Source organism: Taudactylus pleione, unplaced genomic scaffold, assembly GCF_031769625.1.
Source record: "Taudactylus pleione unplaced genomic scaffold, aTauple2 ptg000967l, whole genome shotgun sequence".
Classification (NCBI taxonomy): domain Eukaryota; kingdom Metazoa; phylum Chordata; class Amphibia; order Anura; family Myobatrachidae; genus Taudactylus; species Taudactylus pleione.
The window spans coordinates 8942179-8964527 of NW_028285368.1; the positions used below are offsets into that span (position 1 = coordinate 8942179).

Sequence of the window (22349 nt, forward strand, 5' to 3'; positions counted from 1 at the left end):
ATAATACAGTTTGCATAAGATAGAATACAAAATCAGTTTGTAAATATCAATTTAATCATGTCTTATATAATATTCAAATTGGTGAAATATGTAATTACTTTTAATTTGTTACTATTTTTAGTAAAAGAAGATGTAATAAGCAAGCCGATTATTTTTAATGAAACCTGTCTGAAGTGGAAGAAAAGTAGTGATATATTCGGTTGGGAGATCTTGTATGAGGTAAACGGGTACCTATGTATATATAAGGGCATCAGTGAGTATACAATGGAGACTCTGCAATAACCTTGTTTTTCTTCTCCTACAGTTCAGTATATTTGGAGTAAGGTGGCATGATGGAGACTTTGTTGACAAGAAAACTTTCAGCTATGTTACAGACAATGAATATCCGGTTGTGTGTTTGGAACTCCTTCCAGATACAAACTACACTGTGACAATGACAGTTGTTTCATCTAAACTTCCAGCCATAAGGCTGAATATAACGGTACAAACAACTAGTAGGTAACAATTTATATCGTACTGACATCAAAACTAGAGTGTGGATGCTGGTGTTTTACATTTCCTTGTCCTCACAGGAGCAGAACTAATGTCAGTCATGCATATAGTGCAAAATTTACTACTGTACGGCAATAAATTATTGGAGAAAAACACTCCTGCTCACAAAGGGATTAATTTAGAGTTGAAAGTACATATGTCTGTTTTTTTCCATGCAAAATACTCATTTCCACATAAACAATAATCAACTATCCATATAAAGTTTTTTTGCATATTGCTGCCTTTATGCCTAAAGAAGCTGAACATGTTTGGGCAGGGATGGAGCCATGGAATCTTCCACACAGAGCAAAATTAATTATTACATATTTGTGCTAAGGCCCCTAATTTAATCTATCTATTCTGCCTTCTTATTCTTTCCATAGATTGATAAGAGGTGCTATCTCAACTGAATTATTCTATGTAGAAGAGAAAGAGAGGATGCTCTTTTGTGATGCACTTGTATTAAAATGTAACTTATGTCACATAAAACACTGCTTAGCATACCATACCCAGCAGAATCAGCATACAAGTGGCTAATTCATCTCTGCCACTACATATAGCAACCTATAGGAATACAATACACAAGTTATTTCACTGCAATGTATGTAATAATATCATGAGAGATCAACACAGAAACTGAGAATTTATTCCAATAAGATCAGCAAAACACAAACTTATATTAAACAACATATTATGATGAAATTTATCTATGCAATACAAAGAAAATAAATGCAGGCTCCGCAATTGTATTGTATTTAGAAAATGAAACTATGTATCTAAGGAAATAAAAATATATGAATAATATAAATCAGAGCTAGTTTAAATGTATTCATAATGCATTTGTATACACCAGTGGTCTCCAACATTAATTGTGGTGTGGGCTACTTTAGAAAAATGAAACCTCCTGAAGAGCTACTAAAAAAAATCTGGTTAATAACCGAACAATTTAAGTTAATTTAATGAAAATGAAAACAAAAATGTTTCAAAGAAAATAAAAATGCATTTAATTATTACAGTGATATTGTTGTAGTTTGAAAATTAAATTTAAGCACAGGCACATTTTACTGTTAATTACCGGCTCCAAGGAGGTGCGTGCAGTAGAGGAGCAAAAGATATAGGCAGGGCTGCTGTGTGAGTTTCTGACAGGGCTGGGTGGGAGTCACTCGCTCCGCAGTAGCATAGACACCGTGGGTGGAACCACGGGGAAGCACGTAAGGTGATTGCTGTAGAGGCTGCAGCAATCACCTGACATACTTCCCTGTGGCTCCACCCATGGCGTTGATGCCATGGGGGAGCACACGTCAGAGGTCACTTCCTCCTAGTTGACTGTAGCTAGGTGAGCTACCAAAATTAAGACCGCGAGCTACCGGTATACACGGTATACACAGTATGAATTACTTTTAACTTGAGTGATAATTAAAACAAATTAACAGAGGAAGACTGAAAAACTATATACAGCTCTCTCTAAGTAATTGTAACCGGACGATCCTGTAATAGTATCTCAAATAATGGAGGCGATTCAATTCAGCGCGATGTTGAATAGTGCCAGAAAGAAGTTCCTGGAACTATTCAATTTACCACTTTGTCAAGTCTGACTAGAACCACTACAGTCAGAGAATGTCAGTTACCGTACCTTAAGCTTGGTGTTTAGTTGCATTCTCCAACCAAAGTGCCGGCCACAAGGCTATTAGTGCCGCACTAAGCCGGAAAACAGCATTGCAGCAGTCATGTTTTCTTGCAGCGAGGCACAGAAAAACAATCTTGCACCAAACTGCTGTATAGCAGCTGCTCAGAGTGCTGAAACAGCTCAGAGTGCTGAAAGCAAGAGAGCAAATCTCTCATCCATTATCCTCCTGCTCTTCCCAGCACATCCCAGCTGCAGGGCTCTGGGTTTTGGTGACACTGGTGAGATGAAGGGGATAGAACTGAGAAGCAAGGGGTTGTGGTTAGATGCAGGGGCCTGTGGTGATATGGCGTAGGCTGTTATAAGATGCAGGGGGCTGTGGTAAGATGCAGAGGGCTGTAGTGAGATGTAGGGAGCTGTGGTGAGATGCAGGGGCTGTGGTGAGATGCAGGGGTCTGTTGTGAGATGCAGGGGGCTGTGGTGAGATTTAATTGCTCCATGTGAAGCTGGGGCATGCACTGTGCACCAGCAGCAGCCAGCATGAACTTCATGAAACTAAGAGACTAAGAGAATTATGCCACATGGAAGTTCGCTATGGAAATGCAGCTGAAATGTGATAAGCTGTGGAAGACTACAACTAACCCAGGTGACAATCATAATCCTGATGAAGTAGATAAAGCCATGAGCATCATAGGCTTAAGTGTAGAGCGCTAAGTGTCTCAAGTATTACTAAGGGGAGAGGGCACTTACCATCTGGTGTCTTCTTCAGCGCTGATACTGCCACCTGTAGCTGCCGGTATCTGCTTCTTCTCACTGAAGTAGCAGGACTTGAGCTGTGTCAGTTTGGACGTTTGTCAATAAAGTTTGTTGAAAAAAACCCTCCTCTCTCCTTCCTATGCATGGGTCTCCAGAGGCCTAGTGAGTTCTGTGTCTCTACTATACTGCTTATACCCACTGAGGGGGTGACTTAACATTCACCCTACTCGGCGGGTCTATTATTCGTAACACCCATGGTAGCCAGCTCCTGCTTCGCAGCAGTAGCAGGCGAAGCAGAAGTGGCATTAACTCCACGGTATGTGGAGTATTAGTGAATAGAATCCTTATAGATTCCATCAACAATTGAGAGTGTGTGATACAGTATGTAAAAAAGAAACAATAGGCAGGATCAGGTTTACCATGATTCTAAAAGAGGCAGCTATGATGTCTCCTCACTCTTGAATGACAACAAGCAATCATTTAGAAATGTAACAGTAGTTCAAATTAATTGTGTCCCTAAAATGCTAGTAGGCAGGACGTTAATTTTTTCCACATGCACATTTTCATCTTTAGAGAAAAATATGGTGCGCTTTCTGTTTAAATAATGTCTGATACCGACACCTGCAGCTGACACCAAGGGGATTCCTGCAAAATACCCTCCCAAAAGAACATATATAAAAAGAAGGTGTCTGTATAAAAACAAAGTATTAATAAGTAATAACAATTGTATTTAATAAAAAATGAACCGCAGTTCAATAGAAAATATAATCATGCAATTATATACGATTGTGAATGTATCTTGTCATCCTTTAGAAAAAAGATACTAGTATCAAGGTAATAAGTTTGTAACAAATGAATGAAAATTAAATTCCAATATAGCAAAATCAGGATAAACAAGCGCATGTGCAGACACAAATATTGATAATCACCAACAGTAGCTAGCAGTGTCCCGGTGGGTGATATTCCAATGTGACAAAGTCTATTGAATAGGCACAAATACAGTCATATATTGTGTATGCACAATCAGTAACCCAAAATAGCAGCAAATATATCAGATAGTAAAACACTGGTAATTGAGCCAAGCCGCTCCTGAATAAAGTTACAATGTATTCACCAGTCCTGATGCTCGTATGGGGGAGTCCAGCTTCCCAAAGCTTACCCCACTGTAATGGATCCAAACAGGCTGAAGGTGAGATGTGTATAGTCGCACCGCTCCGGAGGCTCCCGACTGATACCCACTGTAATAGATCCAAACAGGCTGAAGGTGACGTGTGTGTAATCACGCCGCTCCGGCGGCTCCCGACTGATAGTGGAAATAACCAGATGTCAGCGGCTCAGAATGGTCGGAATGGTCGTGGGCTCCACGTGTGTGACAAAAATAGAATGTGTGACAGACAGTCACATATACTGGTGGATGGAGCTGCTGGTGACTTGTTTATAGATGAAAGCCGCACTAGGTAGATGAAATGCAGTTCACAGCTTCCTTGTTCCTTGACGCGTTTCTCCCCTATAGCAGGGGTTTTTTCAAAAGGCAAGTCTTTCTATACATTTTCATCTTTGACCACTATCTTGTACATGGCCGAGTAGTTTTGCAAAGCGGCACTTGCCAAATCAGGAAATAGGCATGCAGATCTGTTGCGCAAGACAAAGGATAAACACTGCCTGCTTATCCTTTGGTAAAGGTGACTTTTACACACGAGAAACACATCAGGAGCTATAAATGCTTTCTTTTAATGAAGCACTTGAAAGGCATAGGTGTATGATATATATATATATATATATATATATATAAACAATTAGTTTAGCAAAGCGGCACTTGCAGTGTCAGGAAACAGGCATGCAGATCTGCACAAAATGCTAATCCATGTAAAGTTTCATATTTTACATTTGCACAGAGATTTGTCTATTTGTTTTGCCCAACTCCATAGAATAGTGGACTGTAGAGCCTAGCCAAGTTTTCATAAGAAAATAATATGAAATTGTTAATATTAAATGATTGTTAATATATAGTAACATTTGATTGTCTGTTTTGCAGTGAAACAAATGTTTGGTAACATTGTAGTAATCAATGAAACATGTTTGACATGGACAAGAAGTTTTTCACCAGTTAGATCACTGGAGGTCTATAGAGTAAGTAGATATTATGTCTGTGTGTAGATGTAACTACCATTAAGTTAAGATGTAACACTGCATGTGACTTCCTGCAACATACTTTGGCATTATTGGCTGTATTACAGAAAGATATTCCATTATGTAACTGAATTTTTGTAAATAATCAAGTCTTAAATGCCTGCACTTAATATGCAATAGCCTTTTATATAGCTAGACACTATTGCATACCTCCCAACATTTGCTGCTCCAGAATCGGGACCTCCGCGCGCGTGCCCGAAAAGGGGGCGAGGCCTGATCATAACAGGGGTGTGGCCCAATGACATGCCCCCGTTTACATCACTAATGGGGCGTGCCCAGCATCTCCAAGATGCTGGGCTGCTCCCGGGCTTCCCCCCATACTGTGAATAGTATCTCGCTCTGCATACCTGCTGCTCTGCTATGCAGAGCAGCGTGTATGCTTCCACCCACTGCCCCCCCCCACTGCGGAACACTGTGGCCCCCGGGCGGGACAGCGGGACAGTCCCAGAAAAACGGTACTGTCCCGCTGGAAGCGGGACAGTTGGGAGGTATGCTATTGAAAAAAAATGGGTTAATTTGGTTATCTGTTGACTTCTCTGCATTGTTGCATTATCTTTATTTGAACTGTGCTTTTCATCCTACTGCGCCAAGTGCATTGTGTGTTACATGCTGTTTCTTTCTTATACCACGGAAGTCAATTTACAGTATGGTCATCCAGTGAGACATCATAGATACTAACTTTTCCATGGTCCCAGCTAAATAGCAGTAGCCAGTGTGTTTTTCTGTGTATGCACTGATATACAGTCACCTATGTCACTGTTTATCACATCCCACATTTTAAAATATAATATTGTTTAAATTCACAAAGTGAAAATGCCTGGACACAGGCTCTGATAAGAGCCCTTTCTGGCAAAGAGCTGGAAGCAGAGCGACCGCCCACAGGTTCAGATCCAGGTCGCGTGACAGAGCCACTGTAGGGATTTCACGCATTGTGAGATAGATGGGTAGATTATAAGCTTTGTGTGGACATGTTGGGCCTTAGGTACAATAGAATTGGGAAATACATATGTAGAGACAGTTAGTCACATGGTTAGTAAAGAGGTCAGAACTAGGAGAGGCAGATTTGGGAATCATAAGTGTAGAGGTGGTACTGGAGACGGAAGGCTCTGTTTCAGAGTTGCATGTAAAGTGGGTGCAATTGTGACCACTTCCAGCAATAAGAGTCAGATGCACCTATGTAGCCACATTGTCACCAGAGTAGATTGCCCCCAGCCATCCATTTATCATCAATATCTGCATTTGCACTAAACCTACGTTGGTGCAGGAGATCCATCTGAATTAGAATGGATCTATGCATATGCTAAGCTCTGAATAGCTGCAATTCTGTCTAGATGGCCAGGGAATTCTTATCTTGTTGGAAGGAGATCAGCAGCACTCTGCACTGTCTCCCTCTTATTTTCCTGAGCTGGTGGACACTAGAACCCAAGGCAGCTCTTACAGCAGCAAAAAGAAAGGGAAGAAGGTACTCTCTTGTTTCTGGGGCACAGAAAAGCTGTCTATATTATTATAAAACATAACTTTTAATAAATACGTGAAAAACAAATAATCATATGAAAAGGACTAACCACATAAGACATCATATAGTAGAGATGGTCATGTGAGAAATACAGCTGGCATAGAAATAAATCTCATAATTTCAAAGTAATAATACATGTGCTGTCATAGCTCACTCTAATAAAGTTTTGCAAGTGAAAAAATATCAATTAGTACAGTTATTATTTGATCCAATCTATATGTGGAGTAAGCGCTGAAACATCAGTTCACCGTGACAACATGCAATAATCAATCAAACATCGATATCATGGCTTGATACAATAAAAATATGTCAATAGACATATGAAAATTGATACGCTTGTACCAATACACTGATATATATGCTGTCACAGTTCTATATAATAGGATTTATCAGAAAAAATGGATCTCAATAGATACATATAATAATAAACCAATATATCGGTGAAATACATGCTAAATCATCACTCCACATAAGCAACATGCGATCATTAGTAAAACATGGTTGTCATAGATCAGTGTAATCAAGATTTACAGGTGAAAAATATCTCAGAAAACATATATAATAATAAACAGATACATTTCTGAAAGTAATACTGGAACATCAGTCCGCCATAGCAACATGCAATAATCAGTCAACAATATAACTAATCATGAGATGTCAGTTGCCTAATTGTATAAAGGCAATATATTAAAATAATGGATCAATATTATTTGTCAAGAAATGATGAAAATACATCATAGCATAGTATAGAGGTCGGCACCCACTGATCTCCCGTGTTCACCCACCTTAAGCCCAGTATATGTATATGTACTGGCTTACTAGTGGGATGATAAGGGAGTGGAAATGCAGACCCGCTCGCAAGCGGGTCGATGGTGCCCTAGTGCGCATGCGCACGACGGAGGGAACTCCATCGTGCGCATGCGCGAGACCCGCATAGCGATAGCCAAGCTGTCGCTATGGGTCTCGCACCAAAGGGGGCGTGCTGTCGATGGTGAGGACAGCATGCCCCCTTTGGTGGGCATGCCGGGGGCGTTGCTGCCCAGATGGAGGCGTTCCCATGGAAATGCCTACCGTCTGGGGCCGGCCCCACTGACATCACTAGTGATGTCAGTGGGAGTGCTTTTTCCTCTGATAGAGCCAAAAGCACTCCTGGGCTTGCGGCAGCGAGACCCTACCGCAGGGTCTCGTCGCAAGCCCGATGGTCAGACCATCTTTTTGGCCGCTCGCATAAGCTGTGGGTGGTCACCCACAACTATGCGAGCGGCCAGGAGGCCGCTCCAATTTTAGGTAGGAGGGCCCTGATTCAGAGCGAGCACTCTGGTCAGAGCGTCCAGCTCTGAATCAGGCCCACTGTACAGACAGATCAGTAGTGATGGCAGGGTAACTGAGAGTCTCTTGCATCTGATTTCTGAGAGGGATCTATCAGCATAGGGCTAATCAGTGTCTCCAAACACCCGTGCACACAACACCATAAAAGATAGATAGATATAAAGGAAGGTAACAGAGCCGGATCTGCAAATAGCTCACCTCACCCCACTGATATCACATAACAGTGCAGTTGGAACATTGAATGAGGCGGTGTAGTCTGGATGTTCCTAGGAATAATAGAGAAGAGTACATGATACTTAGTGTGACAGCGGTGGTGTCCAGGTAATGTGAGTCTCCACGTGCACTCAGGAGGCTCCCGACAGGCAGAAGACGCGCGTTTCACCTACAGGCTTCATCAGTTCAGCTCCATGATATTTATTATTATGAAGGTAATATGTGTATATAAGTAGATATGTATTTTATTCATTATATTTATGGTAATTTATGTATCACTACACATTTATTGATATCTTAATGAAATATAGCATTCTATAATCTAATCATATGTTTTTATATGTATATATGATACTGAATATTCATTCTCCCCTTCTTTTACTTATGTACATTTATCAATTCAAAATAATTATTTCTCTAAGGGCACATTTTAGCCCTTAATTGTCTCTTATTAAGCCTTACAGGCCTACTAATATATTACAATCCCTTAGCACGTTATATGATAGAGTCTTTTTCCCAGCAATTTCCTCCTAGAGTCCTGTCACCTAGGATACATAGTACTCTGTCCTTTACCAATGAGATTGGGCTGATAGCACAACAAAGCATCTGATTGGCCGCAGGTACAAACATAGGACAGCCCTCCATGAGATCATGGAGCTGAACTGATGAAGCCTGGAGGTGAAATGCTCGTCTTCTGCCTGTCGGGAGCCTCCTGAGTGCACGTGGAGACTCCCGTTACCTGGACACCGCCGCCATCACACTAAGTATCAGGTACTCTTCCCTATTATTCCTAGGAACATCCGGACTACACCGCCTCGTTCAATGTTCTCACTGCACTGTTATGTGACATCAGTGGGGTGAGGTGAGCTATTTGCAGATCCAGCTCTGTTACCTTCCTTTATATCTATCTTTCTATGGTGTTGTGTGCACGGGTGTTTGGAGACACTGATTAGCCCTATGCTGAGAGATCCATCTCAGATATCAGGTGCAAGAGACTCTCAATTACCCTGCCATCACCACTAATCTGTCTGTACAGTATTCCTAAAGCATTTCCACTCCCTTATTGTCCCACTAGTAAGCCAGTACATATACATATACTGGGCTTAAGGTGGGTGAACACGGGAGATCAGTTGGTGCCGACCTCTATACTATATCATACCCTCATGGTATATGCGTAGGGCCGCTCATATCCCATTCAATACAACTGTAAATGAGATACAGAAGCCACCTATCCCCTTACCTTTAAGTGAGTGGTATCTTTTACCTGACACAGTATTTACTTAGTGCTATGATGTACTTTCATCCATTCTTGACGAATAATATTGATCCATTGTTTTAATATATTGCCTTTATACATTTAGGCAACTGACATCTCATGATTAGTTATATTGTTGACTGATTATTGCATGTTGCTATGGCGGACTGATGTTCCAGTATTACTTTCAGAAATGTATCTGTTTATTATTATATATGTTTTTTGAGATATTTTTCACCTGTAAATCTTGATTACACTGATCTATGACAACCATGTTTTACTAATGATTGCATGTTGCTTATGTGGAGTGATGATTTAGCATTTATTCCAACGATATATCGGTTTATTATTATATGTATCTATTGAGATCCATTTTTTCTGATAAATCCTATTATATAGAACTGTGACAGCAAATATATCAGTGTATTGGTACAAGCGTATCAATTTTCATATGTCTATTGACATATCTTTATTGTATCAAGCCATGATATCGATGTTTGATTGATTATTGCATGTTGTCACGGTGAACTGATGTTTCAGCGCTTACTCCACATATAGATTGGTTCAAATAATAACTGTACTAATTGATATTTTTTCACTTGGAAAACTTTATTACAGTGAGCTATGACAGCGCATGTATTATTACTTTGAAATTATGAGATTTATATTTCTATGCCAGCTGTGTTTCTCACATGACCATCTCTACTATATGTTGTCTTATGTGGTTAGTCCTTTTTATATGATTATTTGTTTTTCACGTATTTATTAAAAGTAAAATTTTATAATATAGACAGCTTTTCTGTGCCCCAGAAACTAGAGAGTACCTTCTTCCCTTTCTTTTTGCTGTATACTTTGCTCTCATGGGTGCACCTCCTTCCCTCATTATCATTGGGTATATTTTACCCTTTCAAGTGATTTCTTCAGTACTGTAGGAGTTTAGTCTGTCGCTTAAATACACTAATTACAGTTGGTACCAGTGCTTGGTTTTCCCCTCTCCCTTTTCCCTTATATTTGCAGCTCTTACAGCAGGTCTGTCCTGCTGGATGCGCAACTGTGCATGTGAGGCAATTCTCCTCTGGAAATTTGGTGCATGTGTAATGGTGAATACACACGGTCAGATCTGTCAGATGAACGATGAACTACAAACGATGAACGATTTGAACGATTTTACCAACGATTTCATGAACTACGACCTATGAACGATTTCAGCCTGTATTAAAATGAATGAAAGTCGACCAAATCTGACTGCAAACACATCAGATGTCAGATATCATTATCGGACAAACGGGAACGCGCATCATTTATCGTTGCAAGGACACATGTCAGATTTTCTTTCAGATATGAACGATTGAACGATTTTTTTTTCTTTAATACATTTTTTTTATTGAAACACCATGAAGTCAACATATACATAATGTAACTGTTAATAGATTGAACGATTTTTAAAATCATTATTGTACAAATATGAAGCAAAATCTGACCGTGTGTATGCACCATAATACCCGTCAGAGCCAGGATTAAGCTCCGCCCCCGCAATTAATCCCCGCCTTACAGCACTGCCATGATTAACCCCTGCCTCCCGGTGACATCATGCATCAATCACCGGGAGGGAAGGAGGAAGCAGAGTGCCGAGGGGGCGTGCCTCGCGGCAGGCGCGTATGCGCCCCAGCCTTTGCTGCAGCCTGTGATGTCGGGGCCTGAGTTTATAAAGACTCAGGTACCTAGCGTCCTCGTAAAGGAGAAGGAGTGTGGCCATCTTAGGCTGGGACCGCGGGACGGGAGGAGGGAGGTCCCACGGTACCCTGGTGTCTTAGGGGAGGGTGCATGGCGGCTGCCATGGGCCACAGGTTATATGTACAGGGGAATGCCCCTGTAATACAGTAAGGACCCCCTGCAAGAAGCTCCTAGCCAATAAGGGGTCTTAGAGAGGCCCCTGGATACAGACAAGGGGGGTAGTCACCCCTCCTCACAGTCCTGCAAGGGAGCTGCAATATGAGGAGCATCACCATTGATAATGAGACTCCATTATTAGAAGAGAATTGGGGAGTGCTGCAGAGGTAACAGCTGGAGCCAGAGTCTGAGTGCTGCCTGGTGCCACAGTGGAAGATGAGATAATTCCTGTGAAGAGACAGCCCATGTGTTGAGAGGGTGAGTGTCTGTGATGCATAATGCTGGATCCCTGGTTGATAGCCCCTGGAAAATGCCCCACAGAGAGGGAGGGGTCAGTGCAAGATGGCAGTGTGGCTAGAGGGGAGTTCTATGGAAGAATCATGTGTAACCATGTGCTGAAGTAGAGAAGTCCAGCAGTGAAAGGGTTAATGGTATGAATTAAGTTGCCAACATGTCAGTTGAAGAGGTCCCTGGATAGTGGGATATGTACTAGAGGCAGAGTCCTGGGATATACAGGATGCCTGCAGAAGGTGTATGCAGGGTGATGAAAGGAGAGAGGGTCCTGCAATGGGATGTTCCGCACGATAGGAGTCTCCCGTGAGGATTGAGATGAGTGCAATGAACTTCGAATTTGGAGTCCCCTGTGTGCTGTGTGATGTATTTGTTGGACAGACATGTGTAGAACTACTGAGCCCAGCAACACCAGGTATGTGCTACTATTTTACTGCTGTGTCATATGTGTAAAACTGCGCTGGAGGTGTTCATTTGGAGTGGAATGTAACTAATATTCTGTAACCATTAAGCTTATAATACAGCATTTACCATCTGTTGCAAGTGTTGTGCTGGAGGAAGTTGGCGAAGTAGAGCTTGTAACAATTATGCTTACTGTGCTGGAGGTATTAGTAGAGTGTAAATAAAGTTTTCCTGTTACTGCATCATGAGATGGTCTAGCGCCCAACATTTCTTTACTGCACTGCACCTGTTGTCCACATGTGTTCCCTCCATCAGATACTTTGTGCTAAGTACCCGAGTATTTGGGGACCCTGCTGGTCATGGGTGCCATACCCACAACATAGCCGGAACAAAGGAGATTCACCGTGAAGAGGTGAGAGACAGTACATTCAGGTACTCCATGTAAGTGTACCACAGTACCAATAGAGTTTCACACATGGTTGCAGTCCACAAGCACTGGACCCTGCTAATGTACACTGTACCATCACCAATTAGTTGCACTAGTATAATGTTGACCCCACAGTGAGCACCACGGGTGCACCACAACAACCAGCAACTCCCTTGCTTGCTCCTGTCTGACACTGCACCACTTCTGTGTTACTACAAGACACCACTGTGTGTGTTAACCCCTGCATATACTGCATTTGCCATGTACATGCTGTTTCATAATAAACCCAGTACCCTTGTTAAGGACAAACTTTCTGGCCTAAACTCTGCTGGTGCCCTTTGTTCTACTCCAATAGGACAAATGAACAGGTTATTGACCCAGGCACTACAGGCACAAAAGTATCATGCATGTGAAGTATACACTGAGTTCTGCATTTGGATCAGCATACAGCATGCACTGTGCATGAAACTAAGAGACTCAGAGAAGTATGCCACATGGTAGTTCGCTAAGGAGTTGCAGTTGAAATGTGATAAACTGTGGAAGACTACAACTAAACCAGGCGACAATCATAATCCTGATGAAGTAGCTAGAGCCATGAGCACCATAGGCTTAAGTGTGGAGCAACACATTTGCTCCATATTTCACAGGAAAGTGACAGCATATGACATGTGGATAGCCCTGCAGACAGCGTATGAAGACAGAGGTCTCACAAGGAGGATAAATTTGAGGCATAAACAGTACAGTACCAAATTGAGTGAATGCAAATACATGAATGACTATATTGATAAAATGATATCTACAGTGGTGGCCAAAATTGCAGACACTTTTTGAAATTTGAATGTTTTTCAACTTTGAATGCTTATAAAAACTGTCACACTTCATGCAGTGCAATGATTCATATATCAAATGAAAGGAAATTTAATACTGAATTCAACGCAATAAACAGAGGTCAAATATTTGCATTACAAGGGAAGTTATGCAGTGAAATCAACACTTAGGGTGAAAATCCCTGTGTACTTATGATGTTACTGTTCTATCAGTATTTCGTTGGGTATCCTTTATTCAAAATGTGTCCGCAATTTTGGCCACCAGTGTATATCTTAGCAGTTAACATCTTTTGGAGTCCAAGCCAATGATGAGGAAGTTGCAATGGTGATGCTACAGAACCTATTATATGATTTAGATTTCCTAGTAGCAGCTCTAGAGACCAAAATGACCAAGCTATCAACAGAGATTGCAAGGAGTAAACTGTTGCAGTTCCAGGATCGCATACCAAATGAAACAAGTGCTGAGAATACCATATTACACACAAGGAATACCAAGCTCAAATGGCCCAAGTACAGGTGTTTCGTATGTCACAAAGTTGGACACAAAGCTTCTGAATGCACCCTGAAAGATGTGAATACCTCACAACAAAAGAAATGTGACAAGAAAAATTAGTCCGCCTTAAATGTAACAAATGGTCACAGGAAAGATTGATGGTACATGGACTTTGGAGCCACAAGGCATTTCAGTTGCAATAAACAGTGGTTTAGATCACTGAGCATGTGTTAACCCATAACAGTTGAAGGGATTGGAGACAAAGCCCTTACACCCAGAAAAGTCGGGACAATCACAGTGCAACTGAAGATAAAAGGTGAAACCATAGTTACAGACATCCACAATGTGTCATTTTCACCAGATTTGGGGACAAACCTCATTACCATGGTTATAGGTGGCCAAACCAGTCCTCAAGAACTCCTAACAGTTCATGTTTTCCAGACCACCTGTGGATCTGTTGAATGTGTCACTTAGAAATGAATGTACCACATGTTTTAAAATGTGACAGTTAGTAATGACTATGTCATGAATGGTGTCTCTGAATTACCTGTCTCAGGTGATGAGTGGGATTCAACGGAGCCCGGCATGACTGGAACCACAGATGATGTAGATAGCTCTATTGCAAGATTTATGTTGCAGTGAAAACTGCCTTTGATGATGAATGACAGGAACTTGGAGGAACCGGACTGGGACCGGCAGGAAGACTTGAGTTGAACTGGTGAACTTGGAACTTGACTCTGGACTGGAATAACGTGGATTGAACTGATGATCTTGGAACTTGACTCTGGACTGGAATAACGTGACAATGGCTGATTGGAAATCAGGTAAGGCTGAGACGAGGGCTAAACAGGGTAATCTGGAAATGCTGTGACAAAGGCTGGAACTCAGGTGCAGGGTGGATTGGGTAATTGGGAATAACAGGTTAAGGAAGGAATGGGTAGGTTTGGGATTTTAGGTTCAGGGAGGGAGTGTAGGTACAAGGAGCAGGAGTTGATCCACAGCAGGAAGCATGATGCAGGTTTGCAAGGGTGCCAGGGACCAACCAGGAGTAGGGCTAGTAGAGCACAGGACTAAGGTGAGGAGCACAGGAACTCACTATTAGCTGATGCTAGCAGGACATCTGGATTGACAGGTATTGCTGTAGCAGGTTTTCTGGATGCACAGGGGGTTGCTGTAGCAGGATTTCTGGATGCACCAGGGGTTGCTGTAGCAGGTTTTCTGGATTGCACCAGGTGTTGCTGTAGCAGGTTTTCTGGATTGCACCAGGGGTTGCTGTAGCAGGTTTTCTGGATTGCACCAGGGGTTGCTGTCAGCAGGAGTCAGGGATACACTAGAACACAAAACAGCACGAACCATACACCACAGAAGTAACGAGATGTTCAGGCCCAGAATGCTATCAAGGGAGGATATATATATCCTGGGTCTGGCAGCAATTGGAGGATATGGACAGGTGGTCTGGCAGTAGCATTCTGAGTGGTGGAATGCACAACATGCAGAGGGAGTATTCATCTCTGCAGCACTGAGTCAGAACTACACCTGTGATTCCAATCAGGGCTATCAGTGTTCACAGAAAGGACCCAGGTGAAATAATCACTGTGGAAGGAATGCATAGAGAAGTGCTGCAGCAGCATGATCAGTACAGGTCCTCCAGGCAAATTACACACACAGATCCATGGAGACAGCTGGCAGTGGTAAGTCAACAGGCAAATGGTGAAACTAGACATGGTCGTGACAGACTACACCTGTGCACCACCTAGGTGGTCTTCAAAACATGTAATGTTAGGGGCTCTTGAGGAAAGGATTGACCTGCCTTGCCATAGGTGTTCTTCACAAGAAAGGATACAGAGTCAAGTGTGTTGTGCAGAATGAAAGAGGGACTGTTATAGTGACAGCAATCCTTTGCCTGGGGCTGAATGTCCTAGACACAGAGGAGTGTAGTGTGATGATGGGCTCTGACAGCGAGGAACCCAGACTATGGAACTGTAAGAATAAAAGGTTAATCTTGTTGAATATGCATACAGCTGGAAGCATGTCTAAGATAGAGTCTGCCAGTGTGGATGCCCAATTTTTGGAACAGGAGTAAACAGAAGAAAACATCCTAGGAGATATTGTGATGAGTATGCGGGTATCATTTTCTGTGAAATGCAAGATGCTTAAGTAAAAATGTCAACAATTGAACTGTCTACTACTGAGGTGGAGTGCATGGTGTTTGCAGAGACTGCTAAAAGGATCTCATGCTTAAAAGAAACTGAGTGGCTCTAGTTTTCTTTGCAAGGTTGAGACCATCAACCTTGTTTGTGAAACAGGTTTGCTTTCTTGTATAGAATGTTATGATAGGTCTGAGCATGCCATTAGCAAATGTCATTCTGTCAGTGAGCTGATAGTACTACAGCCAATGCATTTCATATAACTATCGGGCATAACATTGTTGATATGTTGGCCAAATAATAGGAATTTTGTGTTTCTGTAACAGGAGACATCCTTAAGTGAGAGGGAGTGTTGAAAGGAGATCAGCAGCAGTCTGCACTACATTCCTCTTATTTGCGTGAGCCACCGGCACTACAACCTGCGGCAGCTTTTATAGCAGGTCCATCCTGCTGGATGCGCCGCTGTGCACGCATGGCAATGGTGCATGCTCTCCTCTTCTGGCATCCTTAGTGTATGGACATAGGGCCTGATTCAGAGTTGGGAATAGAGAGAGAGATAGCACTTAACTGTGTACCTGGACAAGCCATGTTGCAATGCAGGGGGTGTAAATACATAATTTTTTTTGTATGTAGGGTAAATACTGACTGCTTTTACATGTAGCCCACAAATACTGCACAACTTTATTATTACTCTACAATTTAGATGTCAGTTTGGACACCTCCCTCCCAAATATAAATCTCTATGCACATTTTAATTCTGCCTCACCTGCAGTGCAACATGGTTTCACCAAGATGATCAGTTGAGTGAGACATCTCTCTCTGGGCCTGACTCAGACCCGGTCGCAAGCTCTATGCGCTTGCAACAGGGTCGATGGTGGGCCAGTGCGCATGCGCACGACGGAGCCGGCTCCATCGTGCACATGCGCAAGATCCAGGTCTCGTACCAAAGGGGGCGTGCTGTCGATGTTGAGCCTCTGTCTGGGGCTGGCCCCACTGACATCACGAGTGATGTCAGTGGGAGAGATTTCGGCTCTGTTTGAGCCGAAATCTCTCTGGGGCTTGCGGCAACGAGACCCTACCACAAGGACCTCGTCGCAAGCCCGATGGTCGCGATGGTCAAGACCATCGCGACCATCTTCCTGGCCGCTCGCTATAGCTGTGGGTGGTCACCCACAGCTATGCGAGATGCCAGGAGGCTGTTCAAAAGAAAAAATAGCCCGGCCCTGATTCAGAGCGAGCGCTTTGTCAGAGCGTCCGGCTCTGAATCAGGGCCTCTATTCCCACCTCTGAATCAGGCCCATAGTTCACATCACCAGACCCTGGTACAGCAACAATGGCTGCCAATCTATGCTGTACCACCACCGGTTAGTTCCACTAGCATACTTCTGGCTCCACAGAGAGTGCATTCTGCACCCGGTGCACCACTACACCCAGCGACCCCTTTGCTTGCTCCAGGCTGACACTGCACCACAACTGTATTATTATAAGATACCACTGTGTGTTAACTCCTGCATGCTGTATATCCTGTACCTGCTGTTCCTTAATAAGCCCCGTTACCTGCTTAAAGGCAAACTGTGTAGACTAAACTTCATTTGTGCCTATTGTTCTACCCCAATAGATATCACCATATCCAGCAACCAAGATACGTACACCCTGTTGCGTCCAGTAATGCACATTCTGCTGCAAGTAAAATGCGACCGAGATCTGCATGACCCTGAATTACTCGAACTTACTCTAAATTCAGGCTGTGACAGCTGGTTAAAGGTGCGCATGCACAGTTAGCTAAAAAAAAATCGCAAAACCCATACGCATCCAGAATTGCGTGAATCAAGCGGTGAATGAGCAAATTAATTCACCAAGTGAAATAATGTGTAGTAAGATAAAAGAACAGATCCCTGTAGTACCACAACAGATAGTTGGAGAGAAGGATTTCTCACAAGAGACACCGAAGGAACAGTTTGATTGGTAGAATGTGAATCGGGAAAGTATTGTGTTACGAAGGCCAATGAAGTGAAGGGTGTTCAGTAAAAGAGGGTGAAAAACAGTGTTGAAAGCATCAGAGACGTCCAGAATAATGAGAACAGAGAAATAATCCCCAGACTTTGCTATAATTTTTGTGAGGGCCGTCTAAGAGACGTGTTACGGAGAGAAGAAATTTTACAAAGAGTTGAGAAGAGAGTGAGAAGAGCATAAAAGTATGAAATATGCTATGAATTGTGAAGTAGGTGTACTATAAGATGGACAAGCTGGGGACTACAACAACTTAGTGATATCTACAGTTTATGCCGTAAGGTACAATCTGGTGTTAAAGTCCTGAAAAAGCTGATTGGTCCCAGATGTTTCACTTGTACAGTGGTAATGTCCAAATCAACTTATTCATGCAGCAGGTTTACATGCTTTCTTCCAATGCTGAGTCCTGGAGTGATCCCAGAATGTCACCCAATTTATTTTCTCTGGGGACAAATATTATGCTGTGGGAGAACTGCGGGATAACTACTACACTCTTCTTATGCAGACGAGATGCACATTTCAAGATTTCAGAATCACTGGAGATCTAGTAAGATATGCATCTCCATTTCCCACATATACATTTTTGTGTGTCTTGAAGTGGATTATGTGTCTGCAACCATGAAGCAAGAGTGGGCCAAGCACAGTAAAGTTGTGTCACCTAGAATTAAGTGTGAGCATATTTTGTATGCCACCAACCAAACAGGTTGCTTTTCAGAAATACTGTGTCTTGATTTGGGGTCTTAGCTCCACTAATCATACCCGGCGCTGCCACATCATTGCTCTCCGCACATCTTCAGTGTCCCAGCAGCAACCCAACTCTCCACAGTACATGTGTAAACAAACAAACCGGCGCTGCATGGGTGCAGCCATGTTGAATTTGTCAGTTTGACTCCTCAGTTTAATCCCTGTGCTGCAGCCATGGTTACATGATTTTGGCAGTCTATGGATTTCATCTGCTGCTTATTTAAACCTCTTCAGGAGAACAGCACATTGGCAGAGATGTCTTGCCAGAATGTCTTCCTGAGATAGTTCCTGGTCCTCAGGCTTCAGTCATTCCTGTGATGTCATTCCTATTTGCTATAGTGCTTTTGTGTCTGGCCATCTACAATTTTGCCACCTGTCATCTGTATCCTACTGAACAGACTCCTGTTAAAAACAGTCATCCTGTGTCTGCACTCATCAGCAATCTGCTGCTATCCTGCCTTCCTGGCATGCCCCTGCTGTAACCATCTCTTACAGTTCTTCCGGTAGGTTCACCAACATCAGTAAATCCAAACTCTCGTGCCATCCCTCTGGCTGCTAACCATAGGTCGGCAGTTGGGTTTGGTTTCTCCTGTTCTGAGTTTCTACACTGGGGCTGTTCCTGAGCATCACGGTCTAGTTCCAGGACCTTCTGTGGTGGGCTGCGGCTTCCAGGTTGCTCGGCTGGTTTCAAATTCTGTTTCCAGTGCCAGGCCTGTGAATTGGGGTGTGGATTCCAGGGTGATTTGACCATTGTGGGTGTTTGCTCTGCCTTCCTTCATTCTGACACAGATAGTGAGTATTGATTTTCTGGACTCCCGGTTGGGTACTATGAACCTCTGATTTTCTGGTCTCCAGGTTGGGTACTATGCACCTCTGATTTTCTGGTCTCCAGGTTGGGTACTATGCACCTCTGATTTTCTTTGGTCGTGTTAGTTTGAGTTCCTAGTAGTGGGTTCCAATCTTTAGCTCCTCTGTTGGGAGCTAGGGTTGAGTTCCATGCGAACGGTTCCAGGGCCTATCGGTTGGGATTCCAGTACTGTAGCCTTGTGCAGACTCCATATTATATACACTGTATATTATAAAACATCATCCTTACTAATGAAATTTATAAAGTATATATTGTAAATTTATATTGACAGCAGTGCAAAGAAAACAAGTCACACGATTCTCTTGATTCTTCTGAATTGAAAACATTGTGAATCTTACTTTGGATTTTTATTTATTTTTAATAAGATTGTATAGGTCATTTCAAGAGCATTAAAATCAGAGTATGGGCATTCCAATGATTGGGAACTACCAGGGCCGTAACTAGGGTAGCATGACCTGTGCCATGGCACCACAAGGCAGGGGGCGCTGTTTGGGCCTGTCAATTTCCTGTTTAGGGTAGCATGACCTGTGCCATGGCACCACAAGGTAGGCGGGGCTGTTTGGGCCTGTCAATTTCTCACTTGTAGCTTCCTCTTATTTTATCCCCAGCATCTCCTGGCCTCCCCTATATCTACCCTGGCCCTTCACTATGAGGCCATGGCCCTTTTTTGTGTGTGTTATCTCCCCATTTCCAAAATATAGGGAGTGCCAATGCTCTTTCTGGCACAAAGCACTAAAAAGTGTAGTTACGGCTCTTGAAACTACTGTAAAATGCAAAGAAAATAGATTGGTACATAGAGACAGGGCAGCATGAATACTATTAACAATATACAAATGAGTTTAGCTATAAGAGGTACATGTACATATTTAGATTTTTGAGAAATGAGAAGACCTACTAAAATAAAAGACCTGGGTTTTATATATCTATAAACTGGTAGGAATGACGGCTCAGGGATACACATGTGTTATGTAAACTGACGACAAGGCATATCTATAATCTGACAGAATTTGACCATGAACTGTGGCAATGATTAGATAACACAGATTGTCCTTTCTTACATGTTGATGTTGTGTCTTATTCTAACACAGAGATATGAGATGCATAACAATTCTCTTTGATTTATCACTTGCTCTGGTTTCAATGTACAGTTACATTTTTTAAAACTCTATATCTGTTAGTGAGTTTTTCCCGAACTATGCTAATTTATTTCAATGTTGTCCAACATGCCTACTACAACTTCATGGATTCTATATACAGGCTGTCACTGACTTGTTGTGGCTAAATGTGTTTATTCTAAACAATTATCCATGGATCACTGATCTTGTTTTGTGTATTGGCTATAATCAAAAGTTATAGTTCTTATTTTATATTTTTAAATAATTGCCAGTATTACCTGAAAAATTTATGTAAACTTACAAATGATGTGTGTCTGTTTTCAAGTGTAAAGCTTGGAACCCCAGCAATGCCCTAAAAAAAGTAAACAAGAAACCCCAAAAATCAAATGCCTGGTACACTATACAATATGCCCGATTCCGGCAGATCGGAACAACATATTATCAAAATTGTCTAGTGTGTACCAACTATGTCGGCTGTTGAGCGATCCCGTTTAGTTGTCAGCCGCATCATCAAATCGTCTTTACATGCAGCTCAACTGACATGTCAGGCAACGGATCATCTAATGTGTACCGGCAGCTCCATACGTCGGCCCGTCGGCAGGGGGGAGGGTGGGCATCCGTAATATCGCTGGGTACACATAATGTATAGTTTGTACCCAGCTAAAGAAAGAACTTTACTGCTTGAGGCATACATCAGGCTTACGAAAGTTTGTAACTATGGCCCTGATTCCGAGCTGGACGCTCTTTCAGAGCGCTCGCTCTGAATCAGGGCGTTTTTCTTTTAATTGGCACCGGCCTCCTGGCCGCTCGCTAAGCTGTGGTTGACCACCCACAGCTTTTACGAGTGGGCAGGTGTTGGTCGCGATGGTCTCGACCATCGCGACCATCGGGCTTGCGATGAGACCCTTGTGAGCTTCCGGCTCTACTAGAGCCGGAAGCTCACCACTGACATCACTCGTGATGTCAGTGGGGCCGCCCCCAAATGGCAGGCGTTCCTTTGGGAAGGCCTCCATTTGCACAGCCACCCCCATCCCCGCCTACAAAATGGGGCGAGCTGTCAATCAATATCGACAGCCGCCCCGTCTTCTAGTGAGCCCAGGAGCGACAGAGCTGCCGTCGCTTGCTGGGGCTCGCGTATGCGTACGCTGGTGCCGGAACCGGCGTGCGCATGCGCAGTGGGGGACCATCGACCCGATTGCGAGCGATGTGCGCTTGCGTGCGGGTCTGAATCAAGCCCAATGCTCAGTGAAGGTGTAGAGATGTTGCTGACCAGTGTTAATTGTAAATGTGAAAGTCACACTTCCCTATTTGTAGCAATTCCTTCTCTCTTCGCTTACCCTTGTATCTACCAAATATCCCCACTCCCTTCCTTTTAAAATGTAAGCTCTTGTAAACAGGGCCCTCCCTTACAACATGCCAGATTTGCTCATGCAAAGTTTGATAGGAGTGAGAAGGCTTCAGGTGAGATCTCTTAGTCCTACTGTAATTGACATTTAGCAAGATAATTATTGCAGTAAGTGAGAAAGAATTTACAGTAGTCAGTGATGGCAGTGCAAGGCCAACTTTATGCTGGAGGTGTGGCTGTAGCACGCTGTCGTAATGTTCATCTCATAGTAGGCTGGGCCATGTCCTTGGTGGGTGTTTTCAGCAGAAAAACACAATTCGTACACATGCCATGGAGGAACTTTGCATGTGGCATGATAAATACCTCCCTTCCACCT

General features: G+C 42.9%; 1 protein-coding gene across 1 annotated transcript in view; it reads left to right on the plus strand.

The window, feature by feature from the left end:
- SUSD1 (sushi domain containing 1) overlaps positions 1 to 22349 on the plus strand; it is a 281173-nt gene that overhangs the window by 151036 nt on the left and 107788 nt on the right. Inside the window, exons 13-15 of the mRNA XM_088460052.1 lie at positions 122 to 219; positions 305 to 494; positions 4947 to 5041. Of these exons, the coding sequence (XP_088316178.1) occupies positions 122 to 219; positions 305 to 494; positions 4947 to 5041 (383 nt within the window). The remainder of the gene's footprint in view (positions 1 to 121; positions 220 to 304; positions 495 to 4946; positions 5042 to 22349) is intronic.